Raw genomic sequence first — 21,398 nt, forward strand, 5'->3', positions numbered from 1 at the left:
TGTAAGCCTAATCCATGTAAACATACGTAGTGATTCGTTTGCAACCCTTTATAGCCGTTTTGTGGTAATGTTATTATGAATAAATGTACGCCTATATAGGGTAGCAAACGAATCACTACACACTTTGTCATGGGTTACAACTTATTTTGAGGGTAGAATGATGGAAATACCTGGTAAAAAGGTCTCAGGTTTGCAAATTTTCCCCGAATATTTGTATACGTTTTGCCCGAATTTGAGGTGTTGCTCCAGCACTACGGGGGGGGGGGGGGGGGGGGGGGGGGGGGCGTTGTTCCCCGTGCCTCCGTCTCGTACGCTTATGTAAATCAATGGTTAACGAATGAATAGAATGTTCATTGTAGTCTTATAAAAGAAAGAAATGTTTTATTTAACGACGCACTCAACACATTTTATTTACGGTTATATGGCGTCAGACATATGGTTAAGGACCACACAGACTTTGAGAGGAAACCCGCTGTTGCCACTACATGGGCTACTCTTCCGATTAGCTGCAAGGGATCTTTTATTTGCGCTTCCCACAGGCAGGATAGCACAAACCATGACCTTTGTTGAACCAGTTATGGATCACTGGTCGGTGCAAGTGGTTTACACCTACCCACTGAGCCTTGCGGAACACTCACTCAGGGTTTGGAGTCGGTATCTGGATTAAAAATCCCATGCCTCGACTGGGATTCGAACCCTGTACCTACCAGCCTGTAGACCGATGGCCTACCACGACGCCACCGAGGCCGGTTGTAGTCTTATAAAGACAAGTCTAGTCCAAAACGTCATTTGCGATCAGAACCCTCGTGTGTGTGTGTGTGTGTCTGTGTGTGTGTGTGTGTGTGCGTGCGTGCGTGTGTGTGATGAGTTTGACGGACCAATGTCAGGATTAATTCCTTCTTAAGCAATGCAAAATGATGGTCCATTGTTATCACCAAATTTAACCGTTTTAGGTTCTTTGATATCGTATACTGAAATATGCATGTTTTGAGGATGTGAAATTATTCTTATTTTATTACAGATAAATTCGGAACTTTAGTTGAAAGATCCTTAATTTTGGAAGCTGAAGTTTTTGTTTTGTTTTGTTTTTTAAGAAATTAACAAGACATATATAGCTCATAGAGTATAGCAGCCATTTTGGATTTTAAAAATCTTAGTCTAAATATAATTTATTCTGGAAGTGTAGTTATTTTAGACTAAAACAGTTGGAAGGTGAATCACATTTCTCCAAGGAAATGGATTGTGTAGCATGACCATCTTGGGTTTCGGTGTCTATATTCATAATGTGGCCTTCAAACGAGTCACAGCACTACGCTCACCTTCACACTGACACAAAATAACAACAACCTTTGCTGCCAAACCTCTGTTTATTATTGTACAAAATAATCTTCTGAAATATATAAATATAGCAAATATATATATATAGAGTCAAACTTCGATAACTCAAACTATGATCTCTCAATTTCATTTCAACTTACTTTCGTGCCTATACCCATTTAAGGTTCAAGCACGCTGTTCTGGATACACATGAGCTATGTGGGTTGTCTGTCCAGGACAGTGGGTTAGTTGTTAGTGGTTAGTGAAAGAGAAGAGGGTGTAGCGGCCTTACACCTATCCATTGAGCCATTAAGAACTCGCTCTGGGTTTGGAGCGGGAACCGGGCTGCGGATCCTGTACCTACCAGCCTGTAGTCCGATGGCGAGGCCGGTGATCTCTCAAACTGAACCGACGGTCCCGGCCGAATAGCTATACAAACTAGTAATAACGGACTTCGAAAATTCGATCTCTCAAACTAATTCTTTGGTAGATTTAATAGATTATGCACCTCTAAAACTCGACACGCGTGGATTGATTAAGCTGTCGTTGTTGTTGGTATTTTAAAGACGAATGAATTGTCCATGAGGTAAATGAGGAGAAGCGTGCCCGTTTCGGCTGGCCTTGGGTGTCGGGGATTAAGGTGATAATTGCATAATAATAGATCGCAGACACAGTCTTGTTAACTTCAAAGAGCAATTGTAATAATTTCACGTCCATTACCAGTCATTTAGTTATGTTAGAAATTTTGTTTTAGTGTCATCCAAGAAATCTGGTGAATGGACCTGGAATGAGAGGATAGCCCGATTGGAGAAAGAAAGCAGTGGTGTTAAACGAAAATTACTTCATTCACGTCCTGGTATTTATATATATATATATATGTAAATGCCTTCTTTTGGTTTTTGTTTTTTTCGTTTTCATGCTGAGGTGTCATTAAACATTCATTAATTCACTCTCTTTTCATTATTATTTTTTTTTTTTTTGTCAATAAATACATGTATATGCCCAAATATATGCGTTTTGTTATTTACTTACTTTAACAATATACGCAAATTAATGTACTACAGCCGTTGGAAGATGCCAACAGCTGGGTGAGATGGAGTAGGGTAGGGTACGGTGACAGTTATATATTAACTCGTCTTTCAACTGGGGGATGCATAGTTTTCAGTTTAGAAGTAGGCTGTGAAGCGCACGCTTGTTACAATATCAAACGAAATCATTCAATTGTAATGCAGTTTCAAGTTTGAACTCGTGTATTAATTTTGAAAACTGAAACTCCCTGAAATTCGAACAATTTCCTCGTCCTCTTCAATTTTGAGTTTTCGAAGTTTGACTGTATAACCTGTTAGAACTGGCTAGTTCCTGGAGTACTCATAGCTGGCATATGTTGAAGAACATTAAAATGTTTCTCTGGAATAATATAAATCAGTTTGGGTAATTCAAACCAGTCATTCAAGCATACATTAAAAGCATTACTCATATGATTAAGAATATGATTAGTCACAAGATTAAGTTAATATTTTTCATTTAATGCTTCTTCTGTTTTTTTCATTAAAAAAACGTTTGTATATTGTAATCAACCAAAAGCTAATCATGTTAAAAGTTAATTAGTATTTAAATGTCTTAACTAAATTGTAATAATTGAAAATTTATATAAAAGTTTATTTTATACATTTAAATAGAAACAAATTTACATTTTAAATAAATATTTGCCTGAAACAGTAGAATCGTATCAATATATTTATAGAAGACACTGTAGTGTTTGGGTTTGTACATGCATGGGCATTCGTAAATTTGTTTTACTGGATAACATTGGGGAAAGTTATTAAAAATAATAATAATGTGCTACCAATTATCAATTAAGCACCATTAAAATCTGAAAACTAAGTGCTGTATTGTTTTTCAAATACAATGTCATTTATAAAATAAAGTCTCATCTTGTAACATTGTTGAATGTAAGTTAGAAACTATGTGGCAATCAAAATAAAGCTACATACATAAATAACTTGATGAAAATATTAAATAAGCACTATGATTTATGATGGTATTCTAGTAAATGAGCAGGTACAAACATCAGGCATGTAAACTGTTAAAAGGAAAGGAAAAATATTAAATGTTGAAAATAAAAAATACGGGACGTTTATGTGCATTAAACAATTTTATGAAGGTTTTTTATTTGATGATTTCAAAGAATTAATCAAGGAAAACAACTATATGATAAGATAATATTTTTATATCGTAATATAGTAGACATAAAATATATTTATCACCTTCAAAACATTCAGTGAAAAGAGTTTCAAAGATTCTTAAGAATGTTAACATCTTGGTTGTCAGTGAAATGCTGTAAACTGTTCCAAGCTTACTATTTTTATTACCAATAGTCAAAGGTATGGTTGTCTAATTCCTCTAACTAGTCAACAGTAACATGCCTGATATATTAATAATATAGAAATGTCCATTGGGCACAAAACGTTTGGTCTTAATCTGTATGGTCATCCAACACAAGTTGTGTTTCCGCAAACCATAGTCCATGATATTTTAAATTGACATGTCTTTTTTTCGTTGATATAAAGGTTGTATATGTTCTTTTATTCTCTATTTCACAGTCATTATAGATATTACTTTCTAATTAAGAGCATTACTTTCTAAAACCACCACTCTGATAGATATTATGTTCTAAACAAAAACAAAATAAGTTTTTTGGAAAATTGAAGATCGGTTGTTCAAGGCAATGGGTCTAACTGTAGCTGTAGTTGACCTTTGTTGGTAGTGTCACGGACGAAGGGATATCTTCAGCTTTTGTGTGAGCCGGTCGTCTCATGAGACGGAAGAAGAGGACAATGGTGAGGACGAGGAAGAGTAGGAGGAGGACTGCCATCATTCCAATCGCGGCTATTACACCAGTTCCCACTTGGTTCTCACACGTTATCGCCTGGGAGCTATCGGATGAGCCTGGCCTTATGTACGGACCTGCAATAGAAAAGAAAAGTAAGATATATTTAATGACACCTCAGCATATTATAAGTTATCAGTGGTGGATCCAGAAAATCCGTTCACGTGGACACAAACATTCCCGATGGGGATCCTGGGATGAAGACATAAAATAAAAATATAACTGTCGCAAAATTGAGGTTGGGGAGCGGTCCACTGGGACCCACCATAGATCTGCCACTGACTATGGTAATTAGTTCAACATTTGATCAGGGTAGAAAGAAAGACAAAAACCACTGTGATAAAAAACAAGCTACAAAGCAGCAATATATCTATTGTTTGCACATTCCTATAAACAAGATAGTAAATTTTACCACCTTTGTTGGACCAGTCATGGATGACTGGTTGGTATAGGCAGTGGATCCATAGTGATCGAAGGCGATCGATCCTGCGACTCACTACACCCCGCCCTTATGGTCTTGTGAATTAATGAATTAATGTTTAACAAAAAATACACATCGGCTATTGGGTGTCACAAAACGTAAGTATATGAAAATATTATTTATACAATTATGTAAAATCACAATGCAAGGAGCTGGGGGAAGATATAATACAATACATGGTCTTGTGAAAACACATTTAAGTGACGTAGATAACTAAAGCTGTTGGAAACACAAAGTTAGCTGTCATTAGATGATGGGATTAACAAATGAATCTGGTAAACTTCGATTAGATCTAATTACCACAGGTAATAAAGAGACTGATTATAATAATGTTTTATTTAACGACACACTCAACACATTTTATTTACGGTTATATGGCGTGAGACATATGGTAAAGGACCACACAGATATTGAGAGAGGAAACCCGCTGTCGCCAATTCATGGACTACTCTTTTCGATTAGCAGCAAGGGATCTTTTATATGCACCATCCCACAGACAGGATAGTACATACCACGGCCTTTGTTACACCAGTTGTTGAACACTGTCTGAAAACAAATATGACGGGAATCGATCCTAAACCTACCGCGCATCAAACGAGCACTTTACCACTGGGCTACGTCCCGTCCCTGGTGATCTAGAGTGTTTTAAAAATCGACTGAGTTGTCACAGGGCACGCTTTCTAGATAACCAGGCACGAAGAAACGATATGTGGAGTGGGAGAACACATCCTGTAGTGGATCTTTCATATACACAATGTTACCTAAATCTGTCAACTTCTTGTCAGACTGAGCATCGGATACTTTGAACACTACATCCACAGTCTTGTCGCCGAATTTGTCAGTTGATCGCTTTCTTCTTTTGTTGGTACAAGTTGGCTGAAAACAGTAAATGTACATATGCATGGGTGTTTAAAATCATTGGACAAACTAAAAAAAAAGAAAATCTCAAATAGATACTATTTAAAACATTTGTTAAATAATTATATTTTAACGATACCAAAGGACACCAAATGCACGTTATGAACACTCAAAGTTCAAAACTGTATCTAAAAGATACATGAAATGCATTAAATGCCAAGGAAAGTACCACACTGGTAGACTATTATATTTCTATAGTTTAGTGTACCTTCTATGATCTGTCACACGGGGACTAACCTACAATTTAGCAAAAATATAACCCTGAAAAACCAAATATATTGATGGGAGGAAAACATGGTCCACACAAGTAGTAACAGCCAATGATGACTGCAACCATGCACAGTGTCAGGGCGTTAACCATGCACAGTGTCAGGGCGTTAACCATGTCACTGTCATATTAGTGACAATCAATCCCACATTATATATTTATATTGTAATGAATTACGTTTGATATGAAATGTCATGTGTTCCCTGGTTTCTTTCCATCAATGCATATGAGCAATATCGAGGATTACTATTTGATGTGTATCTGGTAATACACTATCAGTATTGTCACTGGTTTATATATAAGTATGGGTCGAAATCAAATTTTGACACCATTAATTTATTAATTAATATTAGTTCACTAAACATCCATTGTTGGTTGCACTTTCCAGATGCCTAATATGAGCACTAACAAGAGAAATTACTGCAACCAAAACCCTCATCAATAATGTTAAAGAGTTAACTGTGTGGGTTGACATTCAATATCACATTACCGACATTTATCCCAAATTACACCTGTGTATTTTATAGAAGCATTACTGTGCAAATAGTGATTGAAATATGATCTACTATACCAAGTGTTCCCTTATTTGTTTGCATCAGTATATATTGTTTTCAGGAATAATATAAATGACAGCAAGTTTAACTTAGGATGAAATGTATGACACCGAAACACTATTGCTTATCTTGTGAAGTAGATGTTCATTCTGTCACGACATTCCAGTAGATTCGATTTGGCTGTAATTCACATGGACATTCACTGAAATGTTTTTGAGTGACAATGGAAATGTCACAGTCTGGAAACTGCCGACTAAAGCTAGTAGTAAACTGATTTGTGTTTGTACCTGCACACATTGTCTAGTTACAATTATATATTTACTGAAAATATAAATAAAATAAAACATATAAACATAATTCATTTAGGTTAATGTGCTTATTTTTTATGAAACTTACCAAATCGCATGCTGATGTGTCACTTGTAGGACAGAGCTTTGCAACAACTCGTATTCTGACATCATTGGAATTTTTAAATTTGGGAGGTCGAAATTCAAACTGAATTTGAAGTGCTCCATTCTGAGGTGTAACCATCAGAGTAGATTCAGGAGACATAATACCAGCCACATCCCTGTAGCAACTGTAAATGAGAAGGATATATCAGTTATTAACAATGGTATAAAATCCAGTTAGCAATATGATAGAATGTTACAACTTTGAGAAATTTGATTTCCTGAAATGGTAACGATTTTTAGTTAGTTTTATCGAAACAAAAGAAAACACCTATTAGTTGATGAACATATTAAATGTTGAATGCGATCTAGTGAGTTAATTATGAAATAAATTCGCCAAATTCAACATCATGTCTTAAAGGCTGGTTTAGGCAAATTCCAATAACAGTATACCTCGATTAACAATAATTTCATAGTATTTTTAATTTTTAAAGAATGTGGTTTTTAAAATCATTTTAAAACTAATCTTGGCTATTAAAAGGCAATTTAGAATTTTTCCATTAGGCTGTTAATTACATTATTTTAAAAAGGCCACGTTTAGACTTTTCATAGTTGTGATTGTTGATAACTGTTGTTAAATACCACATGTTAACTTACCTGTCTTTAACAATTTCAATCGAAATGAGATCATTACCAGCCATGTTGTTGTCAACTGTTACATCCACAACCAGCAAAGCTCCAAATTCTAAGAATTAAAATTCAAAGAAAATATTTTTAATTTTATAACATTTCTATATTTGAAGATTTAATATATATTTAAGCACTGTTTTTTTTAAATTTTATTTGAGGTTCATCATGTTATGAACAAAGCTAAGGTGTCAAATGTGTAAATCATCAAAGCCGTTTACACAAAAGTTTATGCTCATATTTATTTATTTTATTTTAATGTGTATTATTATTATTTATTCAAATTAGGTGTATCCTGTTTCGATACAGTCTGTTGTACCGTAGTTTTTTCTAATATGCCTACAATGTCCAATAAAATGCATTTTTGGTAGAAACATACAACGTTTTGACATTTCCGTTAACACATATTTGGGATCTACCGCAACACGTCCAATCCGCTATTTGCTGTACAGCTGTAAGCAGGCGATCTTATTTTTTATATGGTGTGTGGGTGTATATAAACATACACACACAGATATATATATATATATATATATATATATATATATATATATATATATATATATATATATATATATTACTCGTTTTTGGTATAACTTTTGTAATTAAAAACACACATTACTACAGTAGTTAATAAAATGGAAAAACAACTTTTATTTTAAATGTACAACCAACTACCTCGTACCCAATGTCATATAACGTGGTGAACAACACGTACGAGTTTGTACACATAAGAACTATTACAAAAGTGATACCAAAAATTAGATTGCGTATTATAGATATTGAATTTTAATAAAGTCGATTCAGTCAAAACAAAATGCATTTACCGGACAGCGGTATGCTACTTATTATTTATGATTGAGAATTACGTAAGGCACTCGACAAGAGAGGGAAAGTGGGACAAAACATAATTTAGGAGGAAAGGAAGTGGTGCCCGTTAAAGAGTTACGCAACGTAATTTTAATGCATAAAGTGAAATACAACCAGTCATGGCCGTTTTGTTTTAACAGATATGTGTTACTAAAGACCCCAAAGTAAAATACAAAATGAAAGTCTCACACATCATCATGACATTGACAGGGACATGAAGGCCGGGAATGTTGGCAAGCGTTATATAATATTGTTGCGGGAGTGGGGGTGGTCTCGCTGTCACAAAACGTTACTCGAGGGAAAGGGATATTAAAACTTCAAGATGTTTCGTTACGTATTGTTCAATGTCAACAAAAATCAACAAAGGACCATTCAACATACGTGTTGCTGGGCTAACAGACAGGCGGACTATCAGTAGCTCTCCCATATTGATAGGTGTGCTATCAGTAATCGCCGATCCGTCTTTCGTTACACCGAGATCAAGCGGATTGAGATCACCATGGGCAGTGGCTTGAACAACGTCACCCCTGAAAACATTGATAATGCACCTCGATCAAGTTATAGATGTTGATACATTGATATAGGTACAAGGTACTAATATATATCTACAATAAAACAACATGGCTTGAACAACGTCACCCATGAACACATTGATAATGCACATCGATCAATTTATAGATGTTGATATATTGATATAAATACAAGGCACTAACATATATCTACAATACAACAAGATGACTTGAAAAACGTCACACCTGAAAACATTAATAGTTAATTTATAGATGTTAATTCGTCAGATAATTACAAATGGAGTAACATATGTCTACAGCAAAACAAGATGATTTACTTAATTCTTCATCTCAAATGACAATTTAAACATATTTGAAGAATATATTTAAATATTTAAAGCATTTAGAACGCACTAGCATAGCCAGGATTTTATATCGGTGGTGAGGAGAGCAACCCATAATGGAGGGGGCTCAACCCACACTATGTATGTATGTATGAATTTATAAAATTGAATACAGTTGTAAAAACGTTTGTCCTCCCATACGAGTACGCCGTTGTTAGAACAATCGTCCATTTTTCGTGTCTATGTTGTAATCTTTCTCAAATCTGGGCCACAAACGTATATACATGTAGATGTATATTACGAAATGTCCTATTTGCAAACTCTTTAGATATACGATGTACTAAAACATTTATAAAACTTGTATGGCACATGAAAGCAATTGACGTTTATTTGATAATACAAAAAACGTTTATTAAAACTGTAATTGTGTTTGCATTTTACATATTTGTGTGTGCCTTATTTTTCTAAATATATATTTTACATTCAGCTTTCGTTCACAAAAAAACCCACACAGTTTAGTTGTTTTTCGATATATCGGTTTGTAAATATAAATACCGGCCTCGGTGGTATGGTGATTAAGTCATAGGACACAAGGCTGGTACCGGCTCCTACCGAAAACTCGCCCAGGACGACTTTTATGGGTTCATTGGGTAGGTGCAAGTCCACTACACTGACTTCTCTCTCATTAACCACTAACGACTAACCCTCTGTCCTCGACAGACAGCCCAGATAGCCGAGGTGTGTGCTCAAGGCAGCATGCTTGAACCTTAATTGGATATGATCACGAAAATAAGTATAAATGAAATGAAAGAATTAATCATATATGAACGCAAAGTAGCTACTGTATAAAACGCCATCCACGTATAATTAAACATATTCAAGTAATTTACACTTACTGCCTCACTGTAACTGGACTGATAACAGACTCCAGTGTGACATTCTTTGTCAAATCAAACGTGCATCTTGCTCTCACAAATTCATCATACACAGCTTGAAAGTCGACATTGTACTGCACGTATATGAGGCGAGATACACGCAGTATATTATCCTGGAAGTAGAAAACGAAAATAATTGAAATTAACGCTGGTTGATTCCATTAATCTGGTTCTTCGTCTACGGGAAGACGGCCACTTCTTGAGGAGATCCGTTAGTGAATAATACATCCTACTTGCAACGCCACAAAGATAACTGCCACTATAAGACTAGTTTTCTAAATAAAACCCAGCACAAGGCTGTGACCAAATGCATTCACAATGATGATATCAGGTGTTCGTGAATGGTGAGCATGTCCTGTCCCACCAGTGGCACCTGTCATGAGTATTGCCATGACATCACTGTTATATTTGCATTTATTGCATGCGAGTGAAATGATTATATTGATATTAAAATATTTCAGACATTGCAATAGGTATATAACATATCTCATAAGCCTGCTAAGACTGAATGGTGTCATTTATATGTCTTTACATGTAAATTATGCAATGTGATACAAATATTAAATAATTTAATTCTATTTCTGCTTGTGCACATTTTAAGATGAAGACATACAGAATGCCTTCTTAGGCTGACCATCACTATTTTCAGTGAGCCACTGTGGGGGCCTTTGCAAGTAATTACCTACAACATGCTATATTTTTTCACGTCTTACAATGATAACAGATCTGCAACGTAATTACTTCACGGTTATTAACGTTGGTAAAGAACATTCTAACCATGTGTTTCGGTATACTTACCATGACAATACTTTGGGTATTTCCACATGCTGTATCTTCATTTGGTATGATCTTCGCTTTTCCACCCGTAAAACTAGATGGCATCCCTTGTTGATTAACCTTATCGTCAAATGTGCATGTATCTTCCTTTTGATGGGCATAAACCTTCCCCACAAAGTTTCCAATTGGCTTTATTTGAATCGACATGTCATTTTCTCCACAGATCACCTGGTCTGTAAAAATAACATTTTCTGATTTAATGATAATGTTTGTTAACACTGGAAAGGCTGAATATAAAGAACTTAAGAACGTTAGTCCAATGCGAAAATTAATCATGTCGTCAGTTACAAGTTAGGTAGGAACTGAGCCACTTGCCACTCATTATAGACATCAATGAAGTTGATATCAATATAATTCAAAATAAATTATGTCGTAAGCAAACGTCTTACACACGGATTATCAAGTGTGCTGCTCCAAATTTATAAAACTGTCATTGATCTTCAAGTTGGAATGGAATCTGTTTAAACACACACACACACACACAGAGAGAGAGAGAGAGAGAGAGAGAGAGAGAGAGAGAGAGAGAGAGAGAGAGAGAGAGAGAGAGAGAGAGAGAGAGAGAGAGAGAGAGAGAGAGACACACAGAGAGAGAGAGAGAGAGAGAGACACACAGAGAGAGAGAGAGAGAGAGAGAGAGAGAGAGAGAGAGAGAGAGAGAGAGAGAGAGAGAGAGAGAGAGAGAGAGAGAGAGAGAGAGAGAGAGAGAGAGAGAGAGAGAGAGAGAGTAATGCTAGTTATATACTTACATCTGGCGGTTGTACACGTGTCAGGGTCCTCATATCCCGCATCACAGTAACATTTGGCCGTTCCTGCATCATTAACACAGGTTCCGAATTCCGTGCAGGTAGACAAAGTGCACGGAGACTGATCCACGTTAGCTGCGAATGAAACATACCATCGTTATTGTTGTGTACCATCAACAGATGGTAAATGAAATATAGCAACAACTTTTAAACCTTCCTATTACACAGAATGTCATGTCTAAAAGGTGAACGGTGATCAGTTAACTCCAATTACCAATAAATACCCAGACGAAATTATAATTGAAGACTGATGTTTTGCAAGGCCGATAAATGGCACCATGTGTGTGTGTGTGTGTGTGTGTGTGTGTGTGTGTCTCTCTCTCTCTCTCTCTCTCTCTGTGTGTGTGTGTGTGTGTGTGTGTGTGTGTGTGTGTGTGTGTGTGTGTGTGTGTGTGTTATTATATTATAGTATATTAAAGTATATTATTCCAGTGTTAATTTGTTAAAGTGCTATTTTGTAAATTTCATTAAATACATAATTAAATGTTTTCCCTCTTAAATATTCAAAATTTCATTTCAAAATGGTTAAATGTTTGAAAAATATAACAACTATGTCATTAGAATTACATGCTACATATATAGTTATTGTTTATCATTAGAATCACGTTCTTCTAACAACTCTACAGCTTGCGTTGCAACAATTTCTCACTTTCTTCCTGGAAGCTATCTTGGATAAACGTGTCTAAGTCACACGACTCGGGTATAACAGCGACAGTTCATTTAATTGGCCAAAGACATAGAAGTAGTAAGGGGGGGCCAGTTGGGTCAACCAGGATAGAAGTTTGTCACACACCTGCACACCAAGGTCAGGCTCACATCAAGATCGCACACCTGCACAACAAGGCTTACGGTCACGCACCTACACCAAGGTCATTGTCTCCTATCACACCAAGGTCACGTGATCACGGACAAGTAGGTCATGGAACCCAACAGGCCCATTACTACTCATAGATACCGACTTAAGTACTTATGCAGCAACAAGCTCTCGTTGATGGAGGGAAGATAATACATAAAATTCTTTTTTGCCAGTTATCGTGTTGGTCTGACGTGCATGTTTGAGTCTTCTAAACTGGTGGCAGTTTTCCTAACGGCGTTGCAGGAGGGAAGACACATTATGATACAGATTTCCTAGGGGAGTGGCGGTTATCACTGTGAATCATGGAAGCATCTACAAATTTGCCTAAAACATTCTTTTTACTCAGCCTTGTGCAGAGAAACAATTTTGATCAAGGAATACGGTTTTATCATTAAGATTTATACCCTACGTATGGTAATACTCAACAACAGCATATAGCCCAGTGAAATTAGTGTAAGGACAATGTATATGTTCATAATGTGTTGATTGATAGTGACATAGCATTTCTTATCAGTACAAATGAAGATAATTTGAATCGAATAAGTAATGCTATTAGTTACCTTTCAAATAGTCACACTTGTAGCCTGCTCGTTGGGGACTTAGACTACCACAGTCACAGACTCCATCAATGCATTGAGCATTGTTTGCACATGATTGCTGGCCCGGTCTTCGACAGTCATATGTAGCTGGTCCTGTTAAAGAACAAACAATTGCAATAGATAATGATTAACTAATGTTGTTCATTCAGCCGCGGATCATGGGAGGGAGGGTGGTTTTGGGTAGTCTCGCCCATATTGTGGGGGGGGGGGGGGGTGGGGGGAGGGGGTTGTGTGTACTCATGTATAAATAGTTTTATATCCCACGCTAAAACCAATCCTGGATCCGTGCTGTGCCTGTCATTAATTCAGGTATGTCGAAGTTTACAGTGGATGGTTAGATATGCTACAATGAAGTTGTATATCTTGGTAGTTTTAGCTGGCAGTTAACTTTTTGATACGCAATGTATGTTTAAAGGTTCATGGAAGTTATAAGATAATCTCATGTGTCAGCCTGCATGTAATACAGTTTCAAGTACCATAGCAGGAGTGTTTAAAAAATCATCCGGAGGGTGGGGTGTGTGATGTTAGAAAAACAAATCTTGGAGCAGTGGTGTTTCGACCAAAAACTCCACCCCACCCCGATCCCTGTACAAGCATCTGCACAAATTATCAAAGACTTAATGTGAAAGATGCATTATGGAGTCATTTAGTTCTATATAGTATAACATGTTAATTACCAGCAGACAATCAGTTTACACGTGAAGAGTCCATGAGAAAAACTTTAAAGTTTTGGAGTTTTTAACGACACCTCAATCTGATTAAAATTAGCTCTACTGGGTCTACCAGTAAATTTAACAGCATTGCGTGGACTCCCATGTCCAGGTGACATTTCATCTATAAATAACAATTTAAATATTGACCAATTACACTTCGCCTTTTATAGCGTTATTCGGAAGCATACAAATTCAAAAAATATCGGGCGAGACTATTTATGCAATAGGCGAACTTGTTGGTCTATTTCAACATTGAAAAAACAGGGGGAAAAGTGCAGTAATAAACTCTGGATTGTATACTAGTATAAACAGATTTTATGGCTATACCATCACAGTTGTTTTTTTCGTCGTGAAACGAATTTTATATAAAATTTTATATTGAAAGTTTCTGGCATACTTCGTAATTCACCCCCAATCATTTCGTATACCCTCGGCATAATCCCGAATGTTTTCAATTGTTTATCAAATCACTGGCATGATTTTGCAAGTAAGATTTTCATTGGTCGAATGAAAGGTCAACTGGACATGAGCTCCAACGGGCTGCTGTTAAATCCACATGTAATAGTGGAGCTAATTTTAATTAGATTGACGACACCTCTAGAGCAAATTGATTTATTAATCATCGGCTATTGGATGTCAAAGTTCGCCATATAGTCTTAGAGAGGAAACCTGCTACATTTCTTTTTTCATTAGTAGCAAGGGATCTTTTATATGCATTATCCCACAGACAGGATAGCACATACCACGACCTTTGATATACCAGTCGTAGTGCAGTGGATGGAGCGAGAAAGAGCCCAATGGGACCACCGATGTGGATCGATCCCAGACCAACAGTGCATCACGCTAGCGCTTTACCACTGGACTGGTGAATATACTAAACAAATATTAAGCGGACCACCTGAAAAATATTGGCACATTTGACGTAGCCCAGTGGTAAAGTGCACGCCTAGGATCGATCCCCATTGGGCTATATCGCGTTCGAGCCAGCACACCAGAACTGGTATATCAAAATTTGTGGTATGTGCTATCATGTCTGTGGGATGGTGCATGCAAAAGATCCCTTGTTACTAATGGAATTTTTTTAGCCGGTTTCCTCTCTAAGACTATAATGTCAAAATTATCCAGTTTTAGACATTCAATAGCCGATGAATAACAAATCAATGTTCTCTAGTGGCGTTGTTAAACAAAACAAACTTTAACTTTAATAACGTTACCAGAAACATACATTTTCAATCATAACATTACGAGGGAAATAAAATAAATGTCAAATAATTAGTGCTGCAACTGGTTAACTTATTAATAACAAACATGTGCCCCAAACCGCCCACAACACATCGCAATCATGCTATAATACACTCATGACAAAATATATGATTTCTGGTTGAAATTCTGAAATTCGAATCGTCATGGTATGCATAGGTAACGGTTAGTGAAATGCCACAAACTTACCATCATCATCCAGAATGTTAGCCGTTACTTGATTCGGGGTGCCTGTATTAAACGATGCTGCATCATCAACAATAGCAATAACAAATGATTCTGTTGGCTCACGATTCTGCAACATTAAAAGTTTGATTCGCTGTTACAAAATAGTTGAGATATGTAAGACAAAGCATTGGTATCAATATTTTGATGAGATAAAAGTCACGGGAAAAAAGACCTTCAAAAGATCTAAAGATTATAAAGTTAAAAGAAGAAATAAAATATGCTGCCCAAGTATGAAATGTTGTAAGGCAATAATCTGCAATAAAAATATACAGGACCGGTATTTACAAAGCTTGCAACTACATACATTTACAATGCTCAAGTACCTGTGTTTAAGAAAAACAGGCTTCGTCAATTCGGCCCATACTTGTTCACTTCTACAGAATAACAATACCTTTTTCAGAAAATTACGGGCATGGAGGTAACCCAGTGGTAAAGCACTCGCGCTTGATGCGCGGTCGGTCTACTATCGATTCACTTCGGTGGCACTCGTTCTAGCTAACCAAAACTGGTATATGATATCCCGTATGTTGGATGGTGTATATAAAATACCTAAAAACTGCTACTAATGGAAAGATGTAGCGGGTTTCCTTTCTGATTATATGTCAACATTTCCAAATGCCTGACATCCAGCAGCCGATGATTAATAAATCAATGTGCTCTGGTTGTATTGTTAAATAAAACACACTTTATCTGACGTTAGCTATTTATAATCACGGAAATAAATAAAAGTGTAAACCGTACGCATAATTAAATGTATCTACTAAGTTGGTGGTGTCATCACATGAATATTGACTGTTGGTAACAACTGTATGGCCCAGTAATATCAATAACTTACTGACGATGTATAGACAGACTCTAGGTGAGAATTCTGAATGTAGTCAAAAAGAGATCATCTGGAGTTTGGTGATATTGCAATGTAACACGTTCCTCAAAAGTTATATTATGCTAAGATCTGGACGTTTATGTAGCCGGCATGTTTGAATATTACCGTTTGTAAAAGAAACTCTTAACTTAACAGTAAGAAAAGTAAAGTTTGTTTTATTTAACGACGCCACTAGAGCACATTGATTTCTTATCTTATCATCGGCTATTGGACGTCAAACATATGGTCATTCTGACTCTGCTTTTAAGAGGAAACCCGCTGTCGCCACATAGGCTACTATTTTACGACAGGCAGCAAGGGATCTTTTATTTGCGCTTCCCACAGGCAGGATAGCACAAACCATGGCCTTTGTTGAACCAGTTATGGATCATTGGTCGGTGCAAGTGGTTTACGCCTACCCACTGAGCCTTGCGGAGCACTCACTCAGGGTTTGGAGTCGGTATCTGAATTAAAAATCCCATGCCTCGACTGGGATCCGAACCCAGTACCTACCAGCCTGTAGACCGATGGCCTAACCACGACGCCACCGAGGTCGGTCTTAACTCAACATGTCACGAAATTAGACTTCTCGTATAATACGAACAAAACCCATTAGCATAGTCAAGCTTATATATATGAACAAGGCAGAACTCAAAAAAAAGAAAATGAGAACCCTGTGACAGTATGATGTCATGAATTGATGGCAGGTGTTTCGTTTATATATTCACCAGCAAAATTAGATATGCAACACTGATTATATTTACATAGTCATTGAACTGTAGATGGTTGTATTCCTTTTTTTCAAATAGATACAGATGTCTCACACTCGATCAACTTACAATATCATCTCTAAGTTCAATGTCAATTGATTTGCTAGCTTCTCCATCTTCAAACACGATCTGAGCTGGACTTGGAGCCACATAGTCTTGTCCTGCCACAGCGGTGCCGTCAGTTACCGTAAGGCCGACAGTGATTTGTCCGATCAATCCGTTTGTTCTAGTCGCAGTCACAACCAGTGGTCCAGTAGATTCATACGTTGGACGTGGATTTTCCAGTGAGATTGTTGGCACTAGCAAATACAAATATAAGACAGATGTTAAATTACATTAAATGGGAATAAAAACATAAATAGTTTTCAAAACAATATTTAGTGGCTATTTGTAAACATGAGATTATTTTTTAAATTATGGTATGCCCACACAGTTTGCAAATTTCAACCAATTACAAACTTCACAATTGATTTGAGAGCATTTTCCATAAGTATATAATGCAAACAATGTATCCCCCTTACCTGTAATATCACCCTTAATAAAAGTTCAAATACAAAATGTCTTTTTCCAGCTTATTGTATCTAACCATTCGTATATAGTAAACGCAACTGCTATCAGTGAAATGTAAAATATATTTTTTTAAACATGCACTAAAAATCCAATTAGGTTCGTCTCACTCTTGTCGAAGTAAGACACTTTTCGTTCTCAGAAACACTTCTATTTAGATATTAAACATAGATAATGTTAAAAACATAATATTGAAGGATCCTATATTTAGCAGTGAATCGAAAAACCACAGCAGTAGAATACCTTACCATCATTATCAACTATTGTGACGGTAGTAGTTCCCACACCACCAGGTACAATATTGTACACGTTCGCCACCTCTGATATCACAAAAGTAAATGTCTCATTGGCTTCATCCTCCTACGGTAAAACAAACAATGTTAAATATTAATAACCGTTACTGCGGTGAAGGCCCACCTCCTAACCACCCCCCCCCCCCCCCCCCCCCGACCATTTGCGGAAGAAAATGTGCCTGTTTTGTCATACTCTATATCAAGATAAAATTCTAGCTGGATGGATGAATGGATGGATAGATGGATGGATAGATAAATCACTAACCTATGAAACTAAATGTATATTCAATCCTTGACTGGACATATATTAAACTGCACACATTCGAAACATTTGGATAACGTTTTGTTAATTAATATTTAATAGCATTCGCCACTGATGTTTTACTTGGTATATGGTATGCATACACGCAAAAAACAAACACAAAACCGCTAAAAGACTATAAATAGCATAGGTGCTCCTAACTCTGGACCGTTATGCTTGACACTCCGTGAGGATTTCTTTCTTGTGCCAATTTCGTACAATCAGTATCATATATGGTGTCATCTGGCTGGCATTCATTTCTAAGGTTTAAACATGTAAGTGTCTTAGACAATTTTACAAACCCCAAAAACAATTCAGTTTTCAAAATAATTTTTGTTTATTCCTTAAAGCTGCCGATATCGAATCCATATTGACTCGTACAAGATGGGTATAAAATGGGGATGTTGAACTACAATCAGTTGCTGTCACACGACTTCGTGTATGGCAGAAGAACAAGGCCAAATCTAATATCTGTATTTTGTCACTTCCTTAGAATGCATGATGCATTTTACTGTCACTACTAAGTGAAAAGTAGACATTATCCGTTCAGGACAATTGTACATAGACGTGTGTGCATAACATGCTTTAATTACAAAAAGGTTCATTAAACTATTTACTGGCGTGAACATATTGCTTATCCTTACTGACATCAACTGTTTTCAGTGAGTATTGAAATTATAAGATGTACCGGCGCTTGTCTTGATACGTTCATATTTTCTATATTTAAATATTAATAACATTTATATTTTGTTGCCACTAAACTATAACTAGAAAGGCAAGTTATGTTGTCGTTTGCTATATGCTGTATTCATGCGTACTTTGCAGTGAAACAAATTTCGTCGTTTAGCACTGAAATGGTGATTATTAAATTTTCTTCTTGTTGTCAACAAATGACATGTCACAGGAAAACAAAATAATTCAAATCATCTATTCTAAATGCTTAAATGATACAGACATACTCGAGACTGTAGCTAAAAATTATCAAACAATGGTATGTCTCATGTACGAAATTAATCTAGATGATTTATGATATAAATACACTCAAAATTGCAGATTTAATAAAACAGTATTCAAAACATTTTCATAGTGTTAGAGATGTAATTGTGTCTGTCGTTTAGAAATGATCAAGTACAATTTTTAAACTCACAGTATCATCCATAATATTAACAGTAAATTGTTGTGAAGCAGATCCTGCTGGGAAGGTAACGGTGGATGGAAATGAAACCACGTCAGCTGCAGTGGTCGTCACATGGGCGAGAGCAAGATTAACAATGACGCTAACAGTACCAACAGGGCTTTTCCGATTGATCGTAATCGTAACATTCTGGTCTTCATCTGTAGAGTAGGTATTACTAGCGAACTCAAAGTAGGAAACTGAAAAATACAAACACAAATCATGGGTTTTGTTTTGTAATTAACATTAACGTTGACTCAAGATTATGTTTGCAAATAGTTTTCCACATTTAAAAATAAAAATACAATGTGCCCATACAAGTGGGAAAGAGTGCATCATTCATGCATATTGTGTGTATTTGCATATATATGAGAGAGAGAGAGAGAGAGAGAGAGAGAGAGAGAGAGAGAGAGAGAGAGAGAGAGAGAGAGAGAGAGAGAGAGAGAGAGAGACAGACAGAGAGACAGACAGACAGACAGACAGACAGAGAGAGAGAGAGAGAGAGAGACAGACAGAGAGAGAGAGAGAGAGAGAGAGAGAGAGAGAGAGAGAGAGAGAGAGAGAGAGAGAGAGAGAGAGAGAGAGAGAGAGAGACAGACAGACAGACAGACAGACAGACAGAGAGAGAGAGAGAGAGAGAGAGAGACAGAGAGAGAGAGAGAGAGAGAGAGACAGACAGAGAGACAGAGAGAGAGAGAGAGACAGAGAGAGACAGACAGACAGACAGAGAGAGAGAGAGAGAGAGAGAGAGAGAGAGAGAGAGAGAGGAGTATAAACTTACATGTGCATGTAGTGTCTATATGGGAAGTGCATATATGTAGTGTCCACATAGAATAGTACTTTGACAAATTAACACATTAGTAAAATATTCACAACTGTATAACTGTGTGGGGTTTTCTGTTCAACCATCCATTGGTTTCTGGATATTTATCTTGAAGATCCTTTGATACATGTATGTTAGTCACATAAGGCAAAACAAAGAGAGAGAAAAGCTGGTCTCTGGTCAAACCAAAATCCCGGAATTGATGCGGGGATGCAGGTTCTCTTTTTTGTGTGTGTGGGTTTTTGTGTGGTTTTTTAAAGCATGGATTGCACAGAAAAGGTGGATATCTGTAATACCGAAATAAGGGGAATATTTAAATTGACATCAGAATGCACGTCCTAGTTCATGCATGATGACATTTTGGCTCCAAATGCGGTTTCACGTCATAGCAAGAAAAGCTTTTCAAATATCGAAGTAGACGCGCTATGGTTAAAATCGCTGACCAGAGACCGGAAATTTGTTTTGTTTGGTCTAATAGGTGGATTTTTTTTAACTTACTGTCATCATCTGTGATTTTAACACCTATTGTCGTGAAAGTATGCTCATTGTACAGACTGGGATTTGTACCAAATGCAACCAAAAACATTTCCTCTGGCTCATCAATCTACAAATATAAAGTAATACCGATGGAAATTTCATCATTAACAAGCTAGGACATTTTAGTTGTTATGTGTTTCACGGCCAGATCCATAAACTATTTGGGAGACTAAGGTAAAAAGGGTACACAGATCATCTCTTGAAAACGGCAACCCAATGCAAATTTTAAGAAACATTATTTCAAATTCCATCAAAGCTGGCTCACATTGTCACCCTCTGTGCATCATTCTCATTATCTTGACATAAACCTTTTTCCAATTTCTCGATTTCAATCTGTTTCGACCATATCTGTCAGTTGACTCGGTCTTCTGAGCTTTCCATTTCAACTTCTCAATGGGTACATTATCCGTGACCTTCCCTGTACCAACCTGGCATCGTAGTCTTCTACCGCAAATAAAGCTGGTCTCACCATAGCACTAACTGACGACCATCGGTAGTAGGGGACCATAGTAGGTGATTACAAATGCCTCTTAACTATGCCATAACTAACCACTGTACAGACTGATTTAAGCCCACAACTAAATGAGATATGACAGGTTATGACATGGATAGC

At 36.6% G+C, this 21,398-nt stretch overlaps 1 protein-coding gene across 1 annotated transcript in view; it reads right to left on the reverse strand.

Moving 5' to 3' along the window:
• Window positions 1-3,209: 3,209 nt before the first annotated feature.
• Window positions 3,210-21,398, reverse strand: part of LOC121391674 (adhesion G-protein coupled receptor V1-like) — a 57,265-nt gene continuing 39,076 nt past the window's right edge. Inside the window, exons 15-28 of the mRNA XM_041523221.1 lie at window positions 20,747-20,852; window positions 19,399-19,625; window positions 17,906-18,017; window positions 17,160-17,389; window positions 15,420-15,525; window positions 13,219-13,350; window positions 11,746-11,877; window positions 10,961-11,172; window positions 10,124-10,275; window positions 8,756-8,901; window positions 7,475-7,562; window positions 6,825-7,005; window positions 5,450-5,564; window positions 3,210-4,284 (exon numbers count right to left, since the gene is read on the reverse strand). Coding sequence (XP_041379155.1) covers window positions 4,052-4,284; window positions 5,450-5,564; window positions 6,825-7,005; window positions 7,475-7,562; window positions 8,756-8,901; window positions 10,124-10,275; window positions 10,961-11,172; window positions 11,746-11,877; window positions 13,219-13,350; window positions 15,420-15,525; window positions 17,160-17,389; window positions 17,906-18,017; window positions 19,399-19,625; window positions 20,747-20,852 — 2,172 coding nt within the window. The 3' untranslated portion in view covers window positions 3,210-4,051. The remainder of the gene's footprint in view (window positions 4,285-5,449; window positions 5,565-6,824; window positions 7,006-7,474; window positions 7,563-8,755; window positions 8,902-10,123; window positions 10,276-10,960; window positions 11,173-11,745; window positions 11,878-13,218; window positions 13,351-15,419; window positions 15,526-17,159; window positions 17,390-17,905; window positions 18,018-19,398; window positions 19,626-20,746; window positions 20,853-21,398) is intronic.

This window comes from Gigantopelta aegis, unplaced genomic scaffold (assembly GCF_016097555.1).
Source record: "Gigantopelta aegis isolate Gae_Host unplaced genomic scaffold, Gae_host_genome ctg2811_pilon_pilon:::debris, whole genome shotgun sequence".
NCBI classification, from domain to species: Eukaryota; Metazoa; Mollusca; class Gastropoda; order Neomphalida; family Peltospiridae; genus Gigantopelta; species Gigantopelta aegis.